At 46.5% G+C, this 25,924-nt stretch overlaps 1 protein-coding gene across 1 annotated transcript in view; it reads left to right on the forward strand.

Moving 5' to 3' along the window:
* Window positions 1–25,924, forward strand: part of LOC120998306 (oocyte zinc finger protein XlCOF7.1-like) — a 1,981,422-nt gene that overhangs the window by 1,142,075 nt on the left and 813,423 nt on the right. Inside the window, exons 8-9 of the mRNA XM_040428964.1 lie at window positions 6,135–6,210; window positions 6,308–6,399. Coding sequence (XP_040284898.1) covers window positions 6,135–6,210; window positions 6,308–6,399 — 168 coding nt within the window. The remainder of the gene's footprint in view (window positions 1–6,134; window positions 6,211–6,307; window positions 6,400–25,924) is intronic.

Genomic DNA, 25,924 nt, shown 5'->3' on the forward strand with positions numbered 1-25,924 from the left:
ACATTCTTGGACGCCCTGAAGCCTTCTTAACAAGAATTGAACCTCTTTCCTTGAAGTTCTTGATGATCCTATAAATTGTTGATTGAGGTGCAATCTTAGTAGCCACAATATCCTTGCCTGTGAAGCCATTTTTATGCAACGCAATGATGGCTGCACACGATTCTTTGCAGGTCACCATGGTTAACAATGGAAGAACAATGATTTCAAGCATCACCCTCCTTTTAACATGTCAAGTCTGCCATTTTAACCCAATCAGCCTGACATAATGATCTCCAGCCTTGTGCTCGTCAACATTCTCACCTGAGTTAACAAGACGATTACTGAAATGATCTCAGCAGGTCCTTTAATGACAGCAATGAAATGCAGTGGAAAGGTTTTTTTGAGATTAAGTTAATTTTCATGGCAAAGAAGGACTATGCAATTCATCTGATCACTCTTCATTACATTCTGGAGTATATGCAAATTGCTATTATAAAAACTTAAGTAGCAACTTTTCCAATTTCCAATATTTATCTAATTCTCAAAACTTTTGGCCACGACTGTAGATTCTTCTTATTTTATGACTGCTGAGAGGGAACTACTTTAGTTAAGACCCTATTACAACAATAGATAATTGCTAACGAGCGTTTGTAGTAACTTGTTAGCGATCATTTGGCAGTGTAATACCGCCGCTAATTACCTGATGAATGAGCAAACACTCGGGTATTCGGGATGTTTTAACATGTTTAAAAATGCTCATTTGCTGGTGGCAGATTGTACCGTATAATAGGCGACCTGCTGCCAGCAAACAGTAAGTATAGGGATGAGCCATGGTATAGAGATCGCTCGTCCCTATACTGTGGAGGAGATCGAAGCATGTAATAGCAGCGGTCTTCTCTGCTGACAAGCAGGCGATTGACAGAAGGGAACGCTTCCCTCCGGACAATGTCAGTGTAATAGGACCTTTATAAATACCGGATGTCTCTTTATAGATCTTATCGGCTATCCGATGTTATATTGCTGGGGCACAAATTCTGTTCTGCATTGAAGTGTTGGATTAGACTATAGAATATTATAGTAGTAGTATGTTATCTGTGTAATCCAACATGTATGTGACTGTTTCCTAAATATGTGCCATATTGTGAACTCTCCTTTATTATAAATCTATGAATGGGGAGAGGTGGAACATCCCTAGGAATTCTCCTTCCTGATAATCGGCCTATAAAAAATAGTAAAATGATTGGGGAAACTTGCTGCACCTACATCCCAGATAACACTGGCCCCAAAGGGAAGGTAACTGAAGCAATAAACAAGCTTACTAACCTCTCCGAGGAATTAAAACGCAACTCAGGAATAACAGACTCATGGGGTGAGTACTTTGGATGGTTCAAAAATTGGAAATCCTTCCTCACCCAGATAGGTATGGTGATAGTCTTGATGCTAGCATTAATGTCAGTAGTGTTAAGTCGCCTTGTACCCTGTGTCCGAAAAATATGTGAAAAAATTGTGACTTCAACTACTGAACAGTAGTGTTGAGCGAACTTCTGTTTTAAGTTCGGCGTCTAAAGTTCGGCTTCCGGTTAGCGGAGAATCCCGATATGGATTCCGAATTCCGTTGTGGTCCGTGGTAGCGGAATCAATAATGGCTGATTATTGATTCCGCTACCACGGACCATAACGGAATTCGGAATCCATATCGGAATTCTCCGCTAACCGGAAGCCGAACTTAAAACAGAAGTTCGCTCAACACTACTGAACAGCCCATCATGCTGCTATATGGTGAAGAAGAAATGGAAACCAAAGAATTCAACACAAGTTCCCCCACCAATTACGATGTCGTACCGATATAGGGAAAGATGAATCCCAGGGTACGATCATAAGTCCGATTAACCGGGAGTCTACCCAAAAGGGGTAGGTTGTCGCTACTGTGGGTGAAGAGGATCGCGAATTGTATTCCCAGGGTTTCACTAGGCAGGGAAAGTTCTACAATCAAGAATCCAAGGGGGGACTGTTATGGAATATAATGGACACTTGTTTGTCACTAACAAAATGGTGTCTGTCCGAGAGACAACCCCCAGTATGCAGAGAGACAACCCCCAGTATGCAGAGAGACAACCCCCAGTATGCAGAGAGACACCCCCCAGTATGCATTCTATGATTGAAACTATTTGCAGCAAAGACTTGAAACTGTCAGGAATTCCTCTGAGTCTATCATACATAAGCCTTAAACTTATTTCCTGTTTACATTCCTTCTTGAAAACCGACCAAAAGGAGTGGGTCAATAAAGTACAAAAACACTTATAATACTGAGGTAGTTAAAAAATAACAATTTTATTAGAAAATCACAACAAGACATGATTGACACAAATCACAAAAGACATTTAACACAGGTCACAATACATAAACGTATTAAAAACCAAGAGGACCGATGGTGGACTGCTGGTATATATTAATTGCAAGTGCAGTAATCCTGATTGGTCATCAGTAAAAAGGTGTATTACACCTAACCACTATGGCTCCAAACTACATATACGACCCATATGCATATATTGTACAACAGATACCAAAGTTTGGGGGTGAAAATACACACCACAAAGGCTAACTAAAAATATAATAAGCACATAGAAAATACTGACCAACCAACTTTAGTATACCACCCAGGAGCACCACCGGGTCCGCCCCCCAACGCACGTTTCGCGTTTAGCTTTTTCAAGGGGTACATTCCTTTTTGCTAAAAGACCAATCATGTGAGCCCACGCCTCCCAGTAATATGGAGGGTATATAATGTGAAGCCCCCACCTAATAAATTAGAGTTATGCTTTGACCTTATCTAGTGTCAGTGTTGTTTCTCTCGCCGTGCATGCACGTGTCTATCTCTCTAATCTGGAGCAGTGTATCAACCTACCTGACCATTGATCAGAACCAGAAAAGCATAACATTCAACGTAGGATTGAACAGACATAGAAACAGACAAACATAAAGGGCCCAGGACAGATGACGAGCCTCACAGGAACTCGGAGAGAACGGAGTCTCACCTACGGAGACCTCCTTCTGCTGGACTCTATTGTCCGCACTTCCTGTAACTCCCAGGACCGATGTTTAGCCTCACAAGAGTTCAGAACAGGGTTTAAGGTACCAAATGTTTCACCTATTGAAACCTAAATCTCCCCTAATCCCTTTACCTGTGCCTTCCTAATCTGTAAAACATCCATACAATGCGGACCACATCCAGCACTGCCCAGCGGACTACTTCTTCCTGCAGTGTCCACATACCGGCACAATAACCTTCATCTGACTCTTCCTCCCCCGATCAGCGTACGGCTGAAAGGACAAATTAACCCCTGCAGCTGACACAGAAATAACCCTTTGTATTCAAGGGATTCTTTCATTCAAATTCAAAGTTCTTCTAACTCCCCCTGAAATAACTGAAGTCGGGGTTCTAATGTATCTCTACGAACAGATGTCCTTCTATAATCCTGGTGTCCTAGATGATATGATAATACTACATACACAGCTACGGGGACAGAAATAAAGTCCTGCATGTGGAAATTGCTAAGACGGATGTCAACTGTGCATAACTAAGCATAACGGAACCTTTAAATACAGGATCCGTTTTTTTCTATATTTTTCTGTTCTGACGGATCAGAAGAATGGAAAACTAAATAGTGATGAGAACCCGGCTGAACTATGTTACATGATGGTGACATCATCACTGGTCTTTCATCACCACTTATACTTTCCACTGCTTAGCTCCACCCCCTCCTAATCACATGACGGTGACATCATCAGAGGTCTTTCACCACCACTTATACTTTCCACTGCTGAGCTCCGCCCCTCCTGATCACATGATGGTGACATCATCACAGGTCCTTCTCTGGCGCTTCTCTCCACTGCTGAGCTCCACCCCCTGCACTGATCACATGACGGTGACATCATCCCAGGTCCTTCAGCTCTTGCAGTGCAGCAGATACAGAGCAGGTCCTGGTCGGTAGTCACTGCTGTGGTGTCTGGAGCCTCTTCTTCTCTCTGGTATCAGCCATTTCTCCAGAATCCCCCTTTATGGGGGCTGGGGGCTCTGAGAAGCGGGGTCTCTCCAGGAGCAGTAAGTGCGGTTCTGGATCTCACTAATGCTCTTGTCCCTGGAGGATTTCCAGCCTCTCCTCTCCTCATAAAGGCGCCTGCAGTACTAGAAGCCTCCAGCTCCTCCAGGTCTCTCCTCTTCTCCTGAATGACCACCAAGGATGGACAGGAAGGAGATCAGCAGAAGAATATTAGACCTCACCTTGGAGATCATCTCCCTGCTGAGCGGAGAGGTACATTTTTCTAGATTTCACTTCTTTTTATTGTATTCTGTAACAAGTCAGACATCGGGAAGGAGAATCCATCATAGGAAGTGATAGGAAGAGTCCAGGGTCCTGGAGAACGGCCTCCAGACCTTCCAAGTGATGGAGAACCTGAAGATAAGCCACCAGTATGGTCAGTGATGGATCATGGAGACCAATAGTCATGTTGTAGGAGCCATGAGAAGGTAAGTAGGCACGTTGTACCCAGGAGGAGAGGAAGCAGAGGAAGAGATGGCCGGAGTGTGGCCTGGAGGGAGGATTTCTACCACTATAACAAAAAAGCCAGTTGAGATAATATATCCAAATTCATATAACTTTATTGTATAAAATGTAGAGAGAAAGGGCAAGATGGAAAAAGTATACAGAGAAGCAAATTGCATATATTCCACTGGACTATCATGTATCCCCACTAGGCTAATAATCACTTATCGGGTACCAGGTCTGTGGTGTGATGCACAAACATCCAATATACACCAAAGAGGTTTATAGTATGACGTATACACACACCAATAGGGAATTACATAATATACTGCAATTACCTCAAAAGAAATTCATGGATGTTACTGTGATCCACAGCCAACGTCCATGGCAACCATCAGCAACATAGATATATAGATATAATGCCTGGTAACAAAATAGCCACAGCCTATTCTACACACAGCACGCAATAATATGTCTGTATAGCCTAATCAATAACATAGGCCTAATATAGAAGCTGTATATGGCAGTGTCTATAATGGTGTCTCAATAAACACTTGAGTCCTAGGACGTACCTGAAGACATGACCAAGCCGCTGAGGTGAAACGCGCGTCGAGGTCTTGCGCTTAGGGCTATTACATCCATCTGGGCTTGGTCATGTAACATACTGGACTATAACAAGGAGGCTTCCACTACATATAGAGGAAAGAAGGTTTCTCCACCAACATAGAAGAGAGTCTTTACTGTAAGAGCAGTGAGACTATGGAGCTCTCTTCCAGAGGAAGGAGTCATGGGGGATTCTCTAGAGGAGTCCAGAAAGGGCCTGGAGGTCTGGAGGGTAATAATATTCCAGCTTCTAGTGACTAGATTACTGGAGATGGGGCCATGATCCAGCGAGGGATTCTGAGTGTAGATCTGGAGTCAGGAAGGAATTTCTTTCCCTAAGTGTCTCTCTCCATCCATAGGATTACACCATAGTGAAGAAGACATCAGGGGGGACTCCCATCATCCATGAGTCAGGAGGGTGGAGCAGGACCTCCATCACAGAGCCTCCCCCCCTGATACATGAGCAGAAGATCCTAGAACTCACCCACAAGATGATGGAGCTGCTGACTGGAGAGGTGACACTGTTGGGAATGCTGGGAAATTCTCCAGTAACAGCACTGGAGGGGTCTGGGTGATGACGGTGTCATTGTGTTGTCAGGTTCCTGTAAGGTGTCAGGATGTGGCGGTCTATTTCTCCCTGGAGGAGTGGGAGTATATAGAAGGACACAAGGATCTGTACAAGGAGGCCATGACTGAGGCTCCCCGGCCTCTGACATCACCAGGTAAGAGGGGATCGTCCTGATTTAAAAGTGTAAATATCACATAGATACTACTCCCATCATCTCATCATCACATGTAATAATCTGTCTTGTCCCTGTGTGTTTCATACAGATGGAATTATAGAAAGAAATCCACCCAAGAGATGTCCCCGTCCTCTGTATTCCCAGGACTGTCCAGAGGAGAAGCTCCCAGAGAACCATCAGGTAGATGGAGCTGATGTCTCACCAGAACCAGAATCTGACCAGAAAGTGATTGGACCAAAGATCAATTTACATTTTTCTTGTTTAGGATGAAAATCTGATTGATATTAAGGTTGAGGTTAAAGTTGAAGAAGAGGAGATGGATTTATGTAACGCTCATCAGTGTAAGAATTGTCTGCATTGAGAGACACCTGGATGCTACTCCCATCATCTGATCATCACATGTAATCAATCTATCCTTTCACTATGTGTTTTCTACAGATGGACTCATAGAAGGAAATTCCCCCGAGAGATGTCCCCGTCCTCTGTATTCCCAGGACTGTCCAGAGGACAAGCTCCCAGAGAACCATCAGGTAGATGGAGCTGATCCCTATACACATCTATATAGGGGGGTCCTGCGGTCATAGAGGGGTCATAGATGGTGGGGGTCTCTTATGTGGATCTGTTAGATTTCCCACCTGTCTGCTGTATTGTCCTGAATTGTTACAGATGACAAATCAGGGGGAAGATGTGACTGGTATTAAAGTGGAGGAGGAAGAAGAGAGGATGATGGGCGATCCCCCGTGTAAGAGTGAGGTGGAGGAGGACATTCCAGCCCATGTGACCACAGGTATGGAATAATGAATGGAGGAAGGAAAGTGGGAGGTTTCTTCAGGTGAGGCTCCACCTTAGAGCTCCAGTAAAGTAGCACTCCGGGCAGTGACCCCTGTGTTATGTACAGTGCAGGAGAAATCTTCTCCCAGCTGTTCTCTCCATCCTCTCATGCTTCAGGCTGGACACTCGGCTTAGCATCAGGTTTTGGAGGCACGTCGGCTGCGATGAACGGCTGCAGTGATGGTCAGGGTCTGAGGAAACTCAGTTTAACCACCTTAAGGGGTTTTCCAGGCTCTAGATATTGATGGGTTATCCTCAGCGTATGACATTATTATCTGATTGGTAAAGGTCTGATTGCCACTCCTTCACGGTCAGCTGTTTCTTGAAGGATCTAGCACCTTTAATAAAATAGGAAACACAGCGCCATTCAAAGTGCAGTGGCCCTGCTGGGTTACTGCAGCTCAGCTGCCATTAAAGTTAGGGGCAGCTGTGCTGTAGTAACCTGGTACAGCCACAACCCTTACTGAGCTTTCTGTGAAGGTTCTCATTCATCTTGGTCATGGTATATCAGTAGTGATAAGTCAGAACTGGACTTGTTATATTTTTTTCTTGAAGACCTTTTGCTAGTCATCTGACTTAGTCCGACTGGTTGGTATGACAAAATGGCATTACATTTCAGTGACTTGTGCTTTGAGAATGTTTATAGATGTATATGAATTGTATTACTTTCATGGATTGACACTTTTTATCTATTGCTATTTAAAAAAATAAAAATAAAATAAACCTAAAAGAAATTACAACAAATAAGGGGATTGTCTATTCCTTTACAAGTGATGACCTGTCCTCAGGATAGACCTTCACTATCTGATTGGTGGGGATCCAACACCTTGTCCCCTGCTGATCAGCTGTTCTGCAGTAGCTCCGGTGCAGGAAGTCAGCGCTGGAACTACACTGCTCAGTCTGTGGACGAAGCCGGTTACTGCAGTGCTGCTTCCATTCATCTCAATAGTAGCTGCACTACAGGAACCAGCTCTGTCCAAAGTACAATGGATGGACCTAATCAGAGGTGTTGGACCCCTGACAATCAGATACTGGAGGCCCAGCCTGAGGATAGGCTATTAATTATAAAGGAGTGGACAATCCCTGTAAGGTCTAAAATAGACCGTTCATGAAGAGTTTCGGTTATTGTATTAAAATCATCTCCACTTGATATCTAAGGACCAACTGTGCTGGCAGAGGACAGGCCTGATTGTCAGAGAAGGGTGTGATTCTCAGATTTCTGAATGTTTTCAGGTCTGGGTTTATGTAATAGAAGTGATCCGTGAGTGTAGAGCAGAGTCCTGGACGTTATCATCCATCCATTACAATTATAAGGACACGACCACAAATGATTTTCTTTTAGTTCAGTTTTTGATTCAGTATTTTGTGCCAAAGCCAAGAAAGGATTCATATAAATGGGGAATATAAAGGAAGGACTTGTACTTCTCCTTCCTTTTGACATCAAAACTACATCAAAAACTGCACTCAGCCTGATAGGAAGCTTCTAGAATTGTCTTCTTTATTGTTTGGAAAGAAAACACAAAATCTCTTTTTAATCCTAGCAGAAAGTCCCAGTAAGAATTCTGAGGGAAACTTCATCTTATCACTAAATTGTAAAGGAGAAGATGAAGATTTCGGGCAGTGCTCTTCAGGAGAAAACCTCATTACTTGTAATGTCCACCCAGGACTTCACAGTGCAGACCTGTCATATAATACTCCTAATCATAAGCAACCTTCTCCTGAACAATTACAGATTGTTATCACAAGTACGGGGCCGAAAGAGGCTACAAGTTTTCAGTGTGGGGAATGTGGAAAACAGTTTACAGACATCTCAGGTTTATATGCACACAGAAGAAGTCACACAGGAGAGAAGCCATATTCATGTTCAACATTTGGGAAAGGTTTTATGTATGAATCACAAGTCATGAAGAATGAGGGAATTCACACAGCAGAGACGTCGTATTCATGTTCAGAATGCGGCAAATGTTTTACAAAAAAGTCAAATCTTGTTAGACATCACAGAATTCATACAGGGGAGAAGCCATTTCCATGTTCATGGAAATGTTTTATCACTAAAGAAAACCTTAAGGTTCATGAGACAATTCACATAGGAGAGAAACCGTATTCATGTACTGAATGTGGGAGACGTTTTATTACTAAAGAGAACCTCAAACTTCATCAGAATATTCACACAGAAGAAGAAAAAACATTTATATGCTCCAAATGTGGTGACTGTTTTACAAAAAAGTCAGGTCTTGCATCCCATGAGAAAATTCACACAGGAGAGAAGCCATTTTCATGTTCAGAATGTGGCAAATGTTTTATCACTAAAGAAAACCTCATGGTTCATCAGAGAAGTCACACAGGAGAGAAACCGTATTCATGTTCAGAATGTGGAAAATGTTTTATCAGAAAAGCACATCTTGCTACACATCAGAGAATTCACACAGTAGAGAAGTCTTATTCATGTATTGAATGTGGGAGACATTTTATTACTCCAGAGAACCTCAAGGTTCATGAGAGAATTCACACAGGAGAGAAACTGTATTCATGTACTGAATGTGGGATACATTTTACTACTGAAGAGAACCTCAAACTTCATCAGAAAATTCACACAGAAGAAAAAACATTTATATGCTCCAAATGTGGTGACTGTTTTACACAAAAGTCAAGTCTCACTACTCATGAGAAAATTCACACAGGAGAGAAGCCATTTTGATTTTCTTCATGTGAAAATGAAAAAATTTGAATTTGAAACTCATGAGAGAATTCACACATAGAAGAAACTAAATTCATGTTTGAAATGTGGAAGTGTTTACAGGCATTAAACAGCCTATATGAGAGTATATTTTTGGTGTTCCACACCAATGTATGGAAAGCTGTTATCATTATATCTTTTTTTTTTCTAAGAGAGTCTCTCACCCTCCCCATATGTGTGTTGTGTGGATTCCGTATGTAGATTCTTCTTATTTTATGACTGCTGAGAGGGAACTACTTTAGTTAAGACCCTATTACACCAATAGATAATCGCTAACGAGCGTTTGTAGTAACTTGTTAGCGATCTGCCAAAGACCCAAATCATATTTCCCTAAGGGTCAACAGTGACCAGGATCCATAGAGGAAAAGTATTGTGGATATGAGGAAAAAGAAGAAGAGCGTTGTTTACTGTCAGAGCAGTGAAGATGATTGTCCCCATGGACCTTGCTTCTTACCGTATTAATACCTCCGCCAACACTGTAAGAGAATCCAGAGAGACATGGTGAGAAATGGAAGGGCACCTCCTGTAGACTTTTATGTAATCTATGTGGACTGTAGGAAGGCGCAAGGGTCCGTCATTGAAGGAAGGTATGTGTCACCGGGATTCCTGGCCTCGGTGAGGTAAGAGCCGGTAATTTTAAGTGTCAGCGGCAGTTACTGCTGACTGACACTATTTGTTATTTAGTATGGCTGTAGATCCGATCTGGGCCGGCTCTTACTGGGAGCAGCCAAAGTGCAGGGTGGGTGGCTGCTCCCCACGTTCCAGGTCAGGTTTTAGTTTGGGATATAAAAACCCATCCAGCAGTCTCAGCTGGGTGTGGATTATCCTCCATTTTACAGTGAAGCTCTGGAGACTCTGTGGTTTTGGGATCTGCATGAGGTGTGCCGTGCTAAAGCGCTGAGAGCCGCATTGCTGGAAAACAGACCCCCTAAAGCCTGCTTTGGATGGCTGATGCAAAAACGCTGACAAGGTGAATGCTTTTTGTTCTGTGGACTTGCCATGGTGTGAATGAACACCAAGACGACGAACTGTCATTTTTGTTTATGTGTAAATAAACACTGCACTGTTTAAGTCAAAAGACTTTGTTTTTGCCTCTGTACTGCGTCTGCTAATCTGCCTGCGAGCATGTGGGCACTGCTTAAAAGCACTTTTTATCTTGACAACTGTATTGTGCTATATTGTATGACTGTACTAATTTATCTGCAAAATCCCTGTTACCAGGCAGATTAGGTGTCATTTATACATCCCACCACTAGATGGGGATAAAACTTAGGTTCTATATATATATCTAGGTCAGGCCTAGTGAGAGAGTAGATGAGACCAGTGTTGAGTTAGGAGGAGATGAGACCAGAGTGGAGTTCAGGGTTGAGAATGGATCAGAGTTTAGAGCAGATCTGAGTAGATCAAATTAGATTAGTGTTAGAGAATATAGAGTGAAGACTCCATGACACAGATTAGTGAGTGGAGCCAACTTCGCTGTGAGGTGGTACTAAGATGTGAGGCGCAGAAGAGCCTTTTACCTTTTGTGCCCGGACTATACACTTGCATCCCTGACCAGTAGGAGAGAGTTTGCCTCCCTGGAATAGAAACAAGCTTCCTAAGGAATCATCGGTGATAACAGCCATTATTGAGGGCTACAGACACCTTTGCGCATGGTGCAGGACTTATAGCTTCTGGCAGTCACACCATAACTTTTGGGAACAGATGAGTTTACCTGTCCCAATGTTCAGCTTGTAGGGAAAGGACAAGGAATAGGACCCAGCAAATCAATAGGAACAAGGTACACTTAACCCACAGCTCCAAGTCAAACCTAAAAAGCCTAGAAACAGTGGATTTGCAGATTCACTCTAATACCATCAAGAGACTGTATTTTGTACTGCTGCAACCAAAGCCATCAACAGTAAAAGTTGTGAGTTGCATCTTACCACTGTCTACCTCATTATTACCACTATTGGTTGTACCACCATTAACGGTACTGGCGTCACAACAAAAACCATCAAGGGACTCAGCCGTAACAAGCACCCTAAGCACCCCTAACATCAAGGGCACCTCAACCACCATCTTGGCTGATGCTTCCTACCACAGAGCGTGCCCCGGAGGATTTCGTGCTGTCCACCTCAACACTGTGCTGCCGGCCCAGGGAGGCTTTCTGCTAACCGTGAGTAAACTGATGAACTGTGTGTTATTATTTGGCCCCTCATCGGTCCACCGTGCACCTCACGTGTTGCCCTGCGCTACTGGCTGGCTGCATGCCTCCCAGAGTGAAACCCCACAGGACATATGGAATAGGTATTTGATCTTTTTTAATACAATATATCAAGATAAAGGTGATGGGGAAATAACAAATTAAGTTGACAATAATTTGTTAAAAACCCCAGATCTTCTATTTCCTTCCATTTCCTTCTCTTTGCCTCATTCACACTTGTGTATTCTGGTCAGTATCTTACACCAGTATTTGTAGGATAAAACTAGGAGTAGCTCCCGAACATGGAAGACTTTCCATTATACCTTTCTCTGTTTTATTCTGTTGCCTGTTACGGCTTACAGATACTGATACCGACTAGAGTTGAGCGAACACCTTGATGTTCGGGTTCGAGAAGTTCGGCCGAACTTCCCAGAAATGTTCGGGTTCGGGATCCGAACCTGACCCGAACTTCGTCCCGAACCTGAACCCCATTGAAGTCAATGGGGACCCGAACTTTTCGGCACTAAAAAGGCTGTAAAACAGCCCAGGAAAGGGCTAGAGGGCTGCTAAAGGCAGCAAAATGTAGTTAAATCCCCTGCAAACAAATGTGGATAGGGAAATGAATAAAAATAAAAATAAAATAAATAAAAATTAACCAATATCAATTGGAGAGAGGTCCCATAGCAGAGAATCTGGCTTCTTGTCAGCAGAGGATCAGGCTTCATGTCACCCACCACTGGAACAGTCCATTGTCAGATATTTAGGCCCCGGCACCCAGGCAGAGTAGAGAGGTCCCATAACAGAGATTCAGGCTTCATGTCAGCAGAGAATCAGTCTTCATGTCATAGCAGAGAATCATGCTTCACGTCACCCAACATTGGAACAGTCCATTGTCATATAATTTAGACCCCGGCACCCAGACAGAGGAGAGAGGTCCCATAACAGAGAATCTGGCTTCATGTCAGCAGAGAATCAGTCTGCATGTCATAGCAGAGAATCAGGCTTCACGTCACCCACCACTGGAACAGGCCACTGTCACATATTTAGGCCCAGGCAGCCAGGCAGAGGAGAGAGGTCCCGTAACAGAGAATCTGGCTTCATGTCAGCACAGAATAAGTCTGCATGTCATAGCAGAGAATCAGGCTTCACGTCACCCACCACTGGAACAGGCCACTGTCACATATTTAGGCCCTGGCACCCAGACAGAGGAGAGAGGTCCCGTAACAGAGAATCTGGCCTTATGTCAGCACAGAATCTGTCTTCATGTCATAGCAGAGAATCAGGCTTCACGTCACCCACCACTGGAACAGTCCATTGTCACATATTTAGGCCCAGGCACCCAGGCAGAGGAGAGAGGTCGCGTAACAGAGATTCAGGCTTCATGTCAGCACAGAATCAGTCTTCATGTCATAGCAGAGAATCAGGCTTCACGTCACCCAACACTGGAACAGGCCACTGTCAGATATTTTTAGGCCCCGGCACCCAGACAGAGGAGAGGTTCATTCAACTTTGAGTTGCCCCGCAATATAATGGTAAAATGAAATTAAAAATAGTATTGAATGAGGAAGTGCCCTGGAGTAGAATAATATATTGTTAAGGGGAGGTAGTTAATATCTAATCTGCACAAGGGATGGACAGGTCCTGTGGGATCCATGCCTGGTTCATTTTTATGAACGTCAGCTTGTCCACATTGGCTGTAGACAGGCGGCTGCGTTTGTCTGTAATGACGCCCCCTGCCGTGCTGAATACACGTTCAGACAAAACGCTGACCGCCGGGCAGCCAGCACCTCCAAGGCATAAAAGGCTAGCTCTGGCCACGTGGACAATTTGGAGACCCAGAAGTTGAATGGGGCCGAACCATCAGTCAGTACGTGGAGGGGTGTGCACAGGTACTGTTCCACCATGTTAGTGAAATGTTGCCTCCTGCTAACACGTTCCGTATCAGGTGGTGGTGCAGTTAGCTGTGGCGTGGTGACAAAACTTTTCTACATCTCTGCCATGCTAACCCTGCCCTCAGAGGAGCTGGTCGTGACACAGCTGCGTTGGCGACCTCTTGCTCCTCCTCTGCCTTCGCCTTGGGCTTCCACTGGTTCCCCTGTGACATTTGGGAATGCTCTCAGTAGCGCGTCTACCAACGTGTGCTTGTACTCGCGCATCTTCCTATCACGCTCCAGTGTAGGAAGTAAGGTGGGCACATTGTCTTTGTACCGTGGATCCAGCAGGGTGGCAACCCAATAGTCCGCACACGTTGCGCAGGCACTGCAGCATGTAGTCGCTCATGTGTGCCAGGCTGCCCAGAGGTAAGGACAAGCTGTCCTCTGTGGGAGGCGTATCGTCATCGTCCTGCGTTTCCCCCCAGCCACGCACCAGTGATGGGCCCGAGCTGCGTTGGGAGCCACCCCGCTGTGAACATGCTTCCTCCTCATCCTCCTCATCCTCGTCCTCCAGTAGTGGGCCCTGTCTGGCCACATTTGTACCTGGCCTCTGCTGTTACAAAAAACCTCCCTCTGAGTCACTTCGAAGAGACTGGCCTGAAAGTGCTAAAAATGACCCCTCTTCTTCCTCCTCCTCCTCCTCCTGGGCCACCTCCTCTTCCATCATCGCCCTAAGTGTTTTCTCAAGGAGACATAGAAGTGGTATTGTAACGCTGATAACGGCGTCATCGCCACTGGCCATGTTGGTGGAGTACTCGAAACAACACAACAGGGCACACAGGTCTCGCATGGAGGCCCAGTCATTGGTGGTGAAGTGGTGCTGTTCCGCAGTGCGACTGACCCATGTGAGCTGCAGCTGAAACTCCACTATGGCCTGCTGCTGCTCGCACAGTCTGTCCAGCATATGCAAGGTGGAGTTCCACCTGGTGGGCACGTCGCATATGAGGCGTTGAGCGGGAAGGCCGAAGTTACGCTGTAGCGCAGACAGGCGAGCAGCGGCAGGATGTGAACGCCGGAAGCGCGAACAGACGGCCCGCACTTTATGCAGCAGCTCTGACATGTCGGGGTAGTTGCGAATGAACTTCTGCACCACCAAATTCAGCACATGCGCCAGGCAAGGAATGTGCGTCAAACCGGCTAGTCCCAAAGCTGCAACGAGATTTCGCCCATTATCGCACACCACCAGGCCGGGCTTGAGGCTCACCGGCAGCAACCACTCGTCGGTCTGTTGTTCTATACCCCCCCACAACTCCTGTGCGGTGTGGGGCCTGTCCCCCAAACATATGAGTTTCAGAACGGCCTGCTGACGTTTACCCCGGGCTGTGCTGAAGTTGGTGGTGAAGGTGTGTGGCTGACTGGATGAGCAGGTGGAAGAAGAGGAGGAGGAAGCTGAGTAGGAGGAGGAGGAGACAGGAGGCAAAGAATGTTGCCCTGCGATCCTTGGCGGCGGAAGGACGTGCGCCAAACAGCTCTCCGCCTGGGGCCCAGCCGCCACTACATTTACCCAGTGTGCAGTTAGGGAGATATAGCGTCCCTGGCCGTGCTTACTGGTCCACGTATCTGTGGTTAGGTGGACCTTGCCACAGATAGAGTTGCGCAGTGCACACTTGATTTTATCGGACACTTGGTTGTGCAGGGAAGGCACGGCTCTCTTGGAGAAGTAGTGGCGGCTGAGAACAACATACTGTGGGACAGCAAGCGACATGAGCTGTTTGAAGCTGTCTGTGTCCACCAGCCTAAATGACAGCATTTCATAGGCCAGTAGTTTAGAAGTGCTGGCATTCAGGGCCAGGGATCGAGGGTGGCTAGGTGGGAATTTACGCTTTCTCTCAAATGTTTGTGAGATGGAGAGCTGAACGCTGCCGTGTGACATGGTTGAGATGCTTGGTGACGCAGGTGGTGGTGTTGGTGGTACATCCCATGTTTGCTGGGCGGCAGGTGCCAACGTTCCTCCAGAGGCGGAGGAAGAGGCCGAGGCGGCAGCAGCAGAAGAGGCCGAGGGGGCAGCAGCAGAAGAGGTAGCAGGGGGAGCCTGAGTGAGTTCCTTGTTTTTAAGGTGTTTACTCCACTGCAGTTCATGCTTTGCATGCAGGTGCCTGGTCATGCAGGTTGTGCTAAGGTTCAGAACGTTAATGCCTCGCTTCAGGCTCTGATGGCACAGCGTGCAAACCACTCGGGTCTTGTCGTCAGCACATTGTTTGAAGAAGTGCCATGCCAGGGAACTCCTTGAAGCTGCCTTTGGGGTGCTCGGTCCCAGATGGCGGCGGTCAATAGCAGGCGGAGTCTCTTGGCGGCGGGTGTTCTGCTTTTGCCCACTGCTCCCTCTTTTGCTACGCTGTTGGCTCGGTCTCACCACTGCCTCTTCCTCCGAACTGTGAAAGTCAGTGGCACGACCTTCATTCCATGTGGGGTCTAGGACCTCATCGTCCCCTGCATCGTCTTCCACCCAGTCTTGATCCCTGACCTCCTGTTCAGTCTGCACACTGCAGAAAGACGCAGCAGTTGGCACCTGTGTTTCGTCATCATCAGAGACGTGCTGAGGTGGTATTCCCATGTCCTCATCATCAGGAAACATAAGTGGTTGTGCGTTAGTGCATTCTATCTCTTCCACCCCTGGGGAAGGGCTAGGTGGATGCCCTTGGGAAACCCTGGCAGCAGAGTCTTCAAACAGCATAAGAGACTGCTGCATAACTTGAGGCTCAGACAGTTTCCCTGATATGCATGGGGGTGATGTGACAGACTGATGGGCTTGGTTTTCATGCGCCATCTGTGCGCTTTCTGCAGAAGACTGGGTGGGAGATAATGTGAACGTGCTGGATCCACTGTCGGCCACCCAATTGACTAATGCCTGCACCTGCTCAGGCCTTACCATCCTTAGAACGGCATTGGGCCCCACCAAATATCACTGTAAATTCTGCTGGCTACTGGGACCTGAGGTAGTTGGTTCACTAGGACGTGTGGCTGTGGCAGAACGGCCACGTCCTCTCCCAGCACCAGAGGGTCCACTAACACCACCACGACCATGTCCACGTCCGCATCTCTTACTAGATGTTTTCCTCATTGTTACCGTTCACCACAATAAGAAAAATATTATTTGGCCCAATGTATTGAATTCAAATTCAGGCCTTTTTTTACAGACACCTAACACTATCTGGCTATCTATTTAGGTACCGTATTACACTAATACAGGCACAGCAGTAACGACAGATTTAGCTGAATATAAATTTGAGGCCTATTATTTACGCGCTGGGTGACAGGTATATGTTTACGGACAGAATTAGACTTGGATATGCCCAGTAGCGTGTGTGTGAAGTTATTGAGAATGACCCTATCAGCACCTTGAATCTAATATACCCTTTTAGGGATAGATTTAAAGTAGGCCTGATACAGCAGAAACCACTAATTTAGAAAATTGCTAGATTGGGAATTGTATTTCAACCCAGAACAAAAACTGTGCTTTGACGGACACTAAATAACTTGACCAGCTACAGCAATAGCCACAGATTTAGCTGAATATAAATTTGAGGCCTATTATTTAGGCGCTGGGTGACAGGTATACGTTTACGGACAGAATTAGACTTGGAAATGCATGGTAGCGTGTGTGTGAAGTTATTGAGAATAACCCTATCAGCACCTTGAATCTAATATACCCTTTTAGGGATAGATTTAAATAACCACACTATTGATGGTTAAATGGACTTGGTGGTAGCTTGTGCTGGCGCACCACAAGCCACAAAATGGCCGCCGATCACCCCAGAAAAAAGTGACTGAAAAACGCTCTGGGCAGCCTAAAAACTGTGAGCAATTGAATAGCAGCAGTTCAATGATCCACAGCTGTAGGTCGATCACTGTCTTAAGTGTTTTGGAGGAGTTAATCACTGCCTAATCTCTCCCTACACTTGTAGCAGCAGAGTGACGTGCAGCGCTACGTGACCCAAGCTTATATAGAGGCTGGGTCACATGGTGCACTGGCCAATCACAGCCATGCCAATAGTAGGCAAGGCTGTGATGGCCTCTTGGGTTCGGGTTCGGGTCTATGTCACGGACACCCCAAAATTCGGTACGAACTCGAACTATACAGTTCGGGTTCGCTCATCCCTATTTAAGACTACTTGAAAAATGGCAAAAAATCCTATTTAGCATGGCTGGATCTTAACAAGGTTCCAAGTAGAGCTTCAACATGCAACAAGAAGAAATAAGAGGGAGACAAAACATTTTTTGAGCCTTCAATTTAATGGAAATAACGAATAAACTGAAACAGGCTGTTTTTCAGCTGATCAAAAGTTTAGGACCACATGCCTTTAAAAGGCCAAATCTGTGCAAAGATGTGGATTCATTGTCATTTTCTGTCAGGTAGTTGCACGTTGTGATGGCAAAGGCAAAAAAACTCTCCCTTTTTGAACGTGGTCGGGTTGTTGAACTGCATAAGCAGGGTCTCTCACAGCGCGCCATCGCTGCTGAGGTGGGACGCAGTAAGACAGTCATTTGGAATTTCTTAAATGATCCTGAGGGTTATGGAACAAAAAAGTCAAGTGGAAGACCCAAAAAAATTTCATCAGCAATGAGCCGGAGGATCTAATTGGCTGTCCGTCAAGACACTGGACGATCCTCCACCCAAATTAAGGCCCTTACTGGTGCTGACTGCAGCCCCATAACCATCAGACGGCATCTGAGACTGAAGGGCTTCAAAAACAAAAAACGTCTTCAAAGCAGTGGCGTCTCTAGCTTTCAAATTTTGGGGGGGCACACTGGGGGCCAGAATAAAAGTAGGGGGGGCAGCTATAACAACGATACATTTACACAAGTATGCTTAGAAATGCTGCTATACTTTACCCAATACCTAAAACCGCAATAGGGAAGAAAAACCCCAATCACTCAGATTTCAACATGTCCTAGTTGCCTGGGCATGCTGGAATTACTCCAATTCCAGCATCTACCGGCTGTGTCAAGTCCCCTTCTCTTTGTCACATGGCATGACCCGATAGTATCGCTATCGGCGAGCACCTGAAGTACTTGTACTCAGTATTAAAAAAAGATATTTAGTGCATTCCTATAAAATAATGAATAAAACAATAACCTCCTACTGCAATTTTTAAAGAAAACAAAGAAACACAAGATACAAATTTTAGCTTTTGTTTTTATTGCAACTCGTAGTAAACCAAATGAACAACATGATTTCTGATGTCTGAATGGAGCCTAACAGTGTCATCCACAGAGTGGCACAGATCCCCCCCCATAACCGTGTCATCTACAGATCCCCCTCCCTATAACCGTGTCATCTACAGATCCCCCTCCCTATAACCGTGTCATCTACAGATCGCCCTCCATAACAGTGTCATCCACAGATCCCCCCCCCCCATGACCGTGTCATCTACAGATCCCCCTCCCTATAACCGTGTCATCTACAGATCGCCCTCCCTATAACCGTGTCATCTACAGATCCCCCTCCCTATAACCGTGTCATCTACAGATCCCCCTCCCTATAACCGTGTCATCTACAGATCCCCCTCCCTATAACCGTGTCATCTACAGATCCCCCTCCCTATAACCGTGTCATCCACAGATCCCCCTCCCTATAACCGTGTCATCTACAGATCCCCCTCCCTATAACCGTGTCATCTACAGATCCCCCTCCCTATAACCGTGTCATCTACAGATTCCCCCCCCCCCCCATGTAACAGTGTCATGACATCCACAGACCCCCCAATGCCCCTCCCTATAACACTACAAGAGTATCATCCACAGATCCCTCCCCCCTATAACAGTGTAATGACTCATGACATCCACAGACCACAGATCCCCCTCCCACCGCTCACATTGGAACATGATTTCTCTAAACGGTAAAGTAGTAAACACTGTAATCATCCAGGCTGCACTGACAGTAACTTTAAAGGGTTTCTGCACTTTCATTTAACTGATGATCTATCCTCTGGATAGCTCATCAGCTTCTGATCGGCGGGGGGTCCGACACCCGGGACCCCCGCCGATCAGCTGCTTGAGAAGGCAGCGGCGCTCCAGTAGCGCCGCGGCCTTCTCACTGTTTACCGCCGGCCCAGTGATGTCACGAGTTACGACTAGTATCAACTAGCCTGAGCGCGGCTAAGCTCTATTCACTTGAATGGAGCTTAGTCGCGCCCACGCTAGTTGATACTAGTCGTAACTCGTGAGAAGGCCGCGGCGCTACTGGAGCACCGCTGCCTTCTCAAGCAGCTGATCGGCGGGGGTCCCGGGTGTCGGACCCCCGCCGATCAGAAGCTGATGAGCTATCCAGAGGATAGATCATCAGTTAAATGAAAGTGCAGAACCCCTTTAACTTTTAAATCAGGAAGATTCAGGGGCAGCCGCCAGCCAGCTCTCCTCTCAGACTCAGTCAGAGTCAGATCTAATCTCTCTAGTTAGGGTACTTTCACACTAGCGTTTTTCTTTTCCGGCACTGAGTTCCCTCACAGGGGCTCTATACCGGAAAAGAACTGATCAGGCATATCCCCATGCATTCTGAATGGAGAGTAATCCGTTCAGGATGCATCAGGATGTCTTCAGTTCAGTCGTTTTGACTGATCAGGCAAAAGAGAAAACCGCAGCATGCTACGGTTTTCTCTCCGGCAAAAAAAACGGAAGACTTGCCTGAATGCCGTCATTTTTTCCCATAGGAATGTATTAGAATACCGGAATGCCGGATCCGTCCTTCTGGCCTGCGCATGCGCAGATCGGTAAAAATGTGAAAAAATTTACAAGACGGACCCGTCTGTCCGCATGACAAGCGGAGAGACAGATCCGTCCTTGCAATGCATTTGTGAGACGGATCCGCATCCGGATCCGTCTCACAAATGCTTTCAGTCAGCGGCAGATCAGCGAATCCGGCGGGCAGTTCCGACGACGGAACTGCCCGCCCGATCACACTGCCGCAAGTGTGAAAGTACTCTTAGAATAGAAAGAGACTTAGTCAGTCCACTCAGTCACTACCTGTAAGTTGTGGTACCTTATATTATTAAGTTAACCTGAGTGTCCTGCTTGCAAGTTGCTACACACCGTCACCACTAGGTCAGTCTCAGTCCAGTCTGTCTGTTCGGTATCGGTAGGTCCACGCCACACACTGTCTCGTCTGTCTCAGTCAGTCTCTAGTCTCGCCTGGCCCTGGCTGGCTTAAAGGGCTTCTACCACCAGATTTGGTCCTATTTAGCTGACTGATATAGCGATGTGCTCGTGTCAGCAGTCCATAACAGTGTTCTTACTTTTCATGTGTCACCTTAAAAACATACTTTTATAGATATGCTAATGAGCCTCTAGGTGCTATGTGGTCTATTCAGCACCTAGAGGCTCCGTCCACTCACCATTTCAGCCGCCCATCGCGTCCCTCCAGCCCGCCCCACTCCTGTTGAAGCACCTCCACCGCTTCCCTGCTCAGACATCTCCACTGCGCCTGCGCCGATGACATCATAGTGCTCCGAGGAACAGGCGCAGTGGAGATGTCTGAGCAGGGAAGCGGTCAGACATTCACTGCGCATGCGCAGAACAGAGACGCGCACGGAGAGGATCGCATTCAGCAGGAGATGGGCGGGCTGGAGGGACGCGCTGGGCGGCGGCAGTTTGTGAAGGTAGACGGAGCCTCTAGGTGCTAATGACGCCCCCATAGCACCTAGAGGCTCATTAGCATATAGATATAAGTTGTTATTTTAGCAAAACGGCTGCCCCAAAACCTATCATATTAGGATGGTTTGTTAGAGCAGACACTAGCGGATCGCTAGTGTCTGACACCTAAATATGTCATACCAAGTGATAGAAACCCTTTAAGCAAGGACTACAGGCAGTGGGCGGGCTGCTCACGGACTGCCACTGAGTTTGACTCTGACTCAACTGGTATGGGGCTGGGGGCGGGGCCAGTCGGGGCTGGGGGCGGGGCTGAGGACGCGCGCGGCGGCGGTGGGTGGAGAGTGAGACTAGAAGAGACGAGTGAGACAGAGACCGCAACGGCAGTACGGCACCCGGGCACCGAGACTCAGTCAGATCATCAGACTGAGATGTGTGAACTTAAGAAGATGTCAGGTAGCAGTGCCTACACAGTGCGCAGCAGGCAGCACAGACCAGGAGAACAACACTAGTACCAAAATGAATGGGGGACATTTTAGTTGGGGGGGCACAGCTTGAAGTAGGGGGGGCCGTGGCCCCCCCCTGGCGACGCCACTGCTTCAAAGACCTCGTCTCCTTGAACGCCACAGAACTGCTCGTTTGGACTTTGCAAGAGAGCACCAAACATGGGACATTCAAAGGTGGAAGAAAGTTTTATATTCTGATAAGAATTTTTTTTACCTTGATGGTTTCCACCGTTACTGGCATGACAAGCAGATCCCACCTGAGATGTTTTCTACGCGCCACAGTGGAGCGGGCGCCATAATGGTCTGGGGGGCTCTTTCCTTCAGTGGAACAATGGAGCTTCAGGAAGTGCAGGGGCGTCAAACGGCCGCTGGCTATGTCCAGATGTGGCAGAGAGCATTCCTCATGACTGAGGGCCCTCGTCTGTGTGGTAACAGGACAACGCTACAGTACACAATGCCCGCAGGACAAGGGACTTCTTCCAGGAGAATAACATCACTCTTTTGGCCCATCCTGCGTGTTCCCCTGATCTAAATCCAATTGAGAACCTTTGGGGATGGATGGCAAGTGATAAACAATAACGGCGGAGCTGCTCATTACTGAGTTCATGTTTGGAAGTTGGATTTCTGTTTTGGGGGGGTTTAGTTTTTTTTGGGAGGTGTGGTCCTAAACTTTTGATCAGCTGAATAACAGCCTGTTTCAGTTTATTCGTTGTTTTCATTCAATTGAATGCTCAAAAAATGTTTTGTCTCACTGCCATTTCTTCTTGTTGCATGTTGAAGCTCTACTTGGAACCTTGTTAAGATCCAGCCATGATACATAGGATTTTTTGCCATTTTTCAAGTGGTCTTAAACTTTTGATCAGGACTGTAGGAAGGTGCAAGGGGCCGTTATTGACAGAAGGTATGTGTCACCAAGGTTCCTGGCCTCAGTGAGGTAAGAGGCGGTAGTTTTAAAGGGAACCTGTCATGTGGATATTTGATTATAATCTAACTAATTATATACAATCATTAACTACTAAAAGTACCTTAGATGTATTCACTTACTGGTGTGACAGATGGTTACCTCATAATATACACACAAAGATGCCGCATGCTAATGAGCTGATTTGAGTCCAGCGTGATGTCATTGAGTCCAGCGTTTTTTAAATTCAGGGCTATAGCCACTCCCCTGCCCACCTGCTGCTGATTCATATGGAAAATAACTGTCAATCAGCAGCAGGTGGGCGGGGAGAGTCAGGAGCTCATGAATATTCAGGACTCATCATTATGAGCTGGAGCTTTTCAATACAAGATGTTGGCAGATTGACCGGTCAGTTAAAGAAAGTGACCCAGCATTTTGCTAAGAGAATCAGTGAATAATCTTTCCCTGCACTTATAAATATATTTTTTTAGCACAATGATGATTTTCCTAGCACTGTCCCTAGCGCCTGCAGACACGTCTCTCCCTGCACTAAGTACGCTGGTGAATGGCAGAATCTAAGATGGCTGCGCTATTTATAGGGCTGTGACATCACAGGGCTGGCTGGCTGCTGATTGGCTGCATGCATGTCAGTATGGGTGATCCCGCCTTCCCAGACTTCCTTTCTCCATGTCCTCATATGTGCAGCCGCCATTTTAGGAAAAATGTGATTCATTACTGCGAACTGCGAGGAAATTCACATTCGGTGCGAATCAAATTTTTCCTCAAATTCACAACGAATTTCACTTCGTCATCTTCGATTCGCTCATCTCTAATCCCTTTACCTGTGCCTTCCTAATCTGTAAAACATCCATACAATGCGGACCACATCCAGCACTGCCCAGCGGACTACTTCTTCCTGCAGTGTCCACATACCGGCACAATAACCTTCATCTGACTCTTCCTCCCCCGATCAGCGTACGGCCGAAAGGACACATTAACCCCTGCAGCTGACACAGAAATAACCCTTTGTAGTCGAGGGATTCTTTCATTCAAATTCAAAGTTCTTCTAACTCCCCCTGAAATAACTGAAGTCGGGGATCTAATGTATCTCTACGAACAGATGTCCTTCTATAATCCTGGTGTCCTAGATCATATGATAATACTACATACACAGCTACGGGGACAGAAATAAAGTCCTGCATGGGGAAATTGCTAACACGGATGTCAACTGTGCATAACTAAGCAGAACGGAACCTTTATATACAGGATCCGTTTCTTTGTTTATTTTTCTGTTCTGACGGATCAGAAGAATGGAAAACTAAATAGTGATGAGAACCCGGCCGAACTATGTTACATGATGGTGACATCATCACTGGTCTTTCACCACCACTTATACTCTCCACTGCTTAGCTCCACCCCCTCCTAATCACATGATGGTGACATCATGACAGGTCTTTCACCACCACTTATACTCTCCACTGCTGAGCTCCGCCCCTCCTGATCACATGACGATGACATCATCCCAGGTCCTTCAGCTCTTGCAGTGCAGCAGATACAGAGCAGGTCCTGGTCGGTAGTCACTGCTGTGGTGTCTGGAGCCTCTTCTTCTCTCTGGTATCAGCCATTTCTCCAGAGTCCCCCTTTATCCCCGGTGCTGGGGGCTCTGAGAAGCGGGGTCTCTCCAGGAGCAGTAAGTGCGGTTCTGGGTCTCACTAATGCTCTTGTCCCTGGAGGATTTCCAGCCTCTCCTCTCCTCTCCTCTCCTCTCCTCATAAAGGCGCCTGCAGTACTAGAAGCCTCCAGCTCCTCCAGTTCGCTCCTCTCCTCCTGAATGACCACCAAGGATGGACAGGAAGGAGATCAGCAGAAGAATATTAGACCTCACCTTGGAGATCATCTCCCTGCTGAGCGGAGAGGTAAACTTTTCTAGATTTCTCTCCTCTTTATTGTATTCTGTAACAAGTCAGACATCGGGAAGGAGAATCCATCATAGGAAGTGATAGGAAGAGTCCAGGGTCCTGGAGAACGGCCTCCAGACCTTCCAAGTGACGGAGAACCTGAAGATCAGCCACCAGTATGGTCAGTGATGGATCATGGAGACCAATAGTCATGTTGTAGGAGCCATGAGAAGGTAAGTAGGCACGTTGTACCCAGGAGGAGAGGAAGCAGAGGAGGAGATGGCCGGAGTGTGGGCCGGAGGGAGGATTTCTACCATTAGTCTGACATCTAGATGATACTGGACTATAGCAGGGAGGCCTCCACTACTTCTAGAGGAAAGAAGGTTTCTCCACCAACATAGAAGAGGAGTCTTTACTGTAAGAGCAGTGAGACTATGGAGTAGTGATGAGCGAGCACCAAAGTGTTCAGGTGTTCGGTCCAAACACATCGCAATATTTGTGCGCTTGGCCGAGCACCCGAGTATAATGGAAGTCAATGGGAAACAACCAGGCACCCCCTGCTCTGATGAGGGGAGGGTGCCTGGACCATAGTAAAAGGTCTGAAAGTGCTGGAAACACCTCTGAAATCGACCAGAAACAGCAGGGGGACCATGTCTGGAGGCATCTTGGACACCAATGTCGCTGCTGGGAACCATGTTGTCCAAGTTGTACGCCACTTTTACAGACTGACAACAAAATGCCCAAAACCCTGCCCCCACAAAAAAATAAATCCTTTTTAGAGGAATAATTGTTAGAAAACTTTCTTTCCTGTAGATTCATTTGTATATGCAGTGTAAGTGCTGCCAGAAATTACAAGGAAGAAGCACTCCGATACAGCCTGTATATCACCTAAAGGAGGGCCTCATTCACATGGTGGTACAATTGTTCAGGTAGTGGGACTCCTACACTCATACAGCCTATGCACTAAGTGAAAGGTTTGCCAAAAATTACAAGGAACCGGCACTCCAATACACCCTTTATTACACATAAAGGAGGGCATCATAAACACCCTTTAAAAATTATAATTAATGGCCTGCTGTTGACCCTCAAAAAACATTAGGAGCAAGGGCCTGCTGGTTACCTTCTAAAACATTACGGGTGAGGGCCTGCTGCTGAGCTGACCCTCTTAAACATTACGGTTGAGGGCCTGCTGCTGAGCTGACCCTGGAAAACATTGGAGATGAGGGCCTGAAGGTGAGCAAACCCCATAAAACATTGTAGTGAGGGCCTACAGCTGAGCAGACCGTATAAAACATTGGAGCTGAGGGCCTGAAGGTGAGCGAACCCCATAAAACATTGTACTGAGGGACTACAGGTGAGCAGACCATATGAAACATTGGAGATGAGGGCCTGAAAGTGAGCAAACCCCATAAAACATTGTAGTGAGAGCCTACAGGTGAGCAGACCGTATGAAACATTGGAGTGAGGGCCTACAGG

This window comes from Bufo bufo, chromosome 4, assembly GCF_905171765.1.
Source record: "Bufo bufo chromosome 4, aBufBuf1.1, whole genome shotgun sequence".
Lineage (NCBI taxonomy): Eukaryota > Metazoa > Chordata > Amphibia > Anura > Bufonidae > Bufo > Bufo bufo.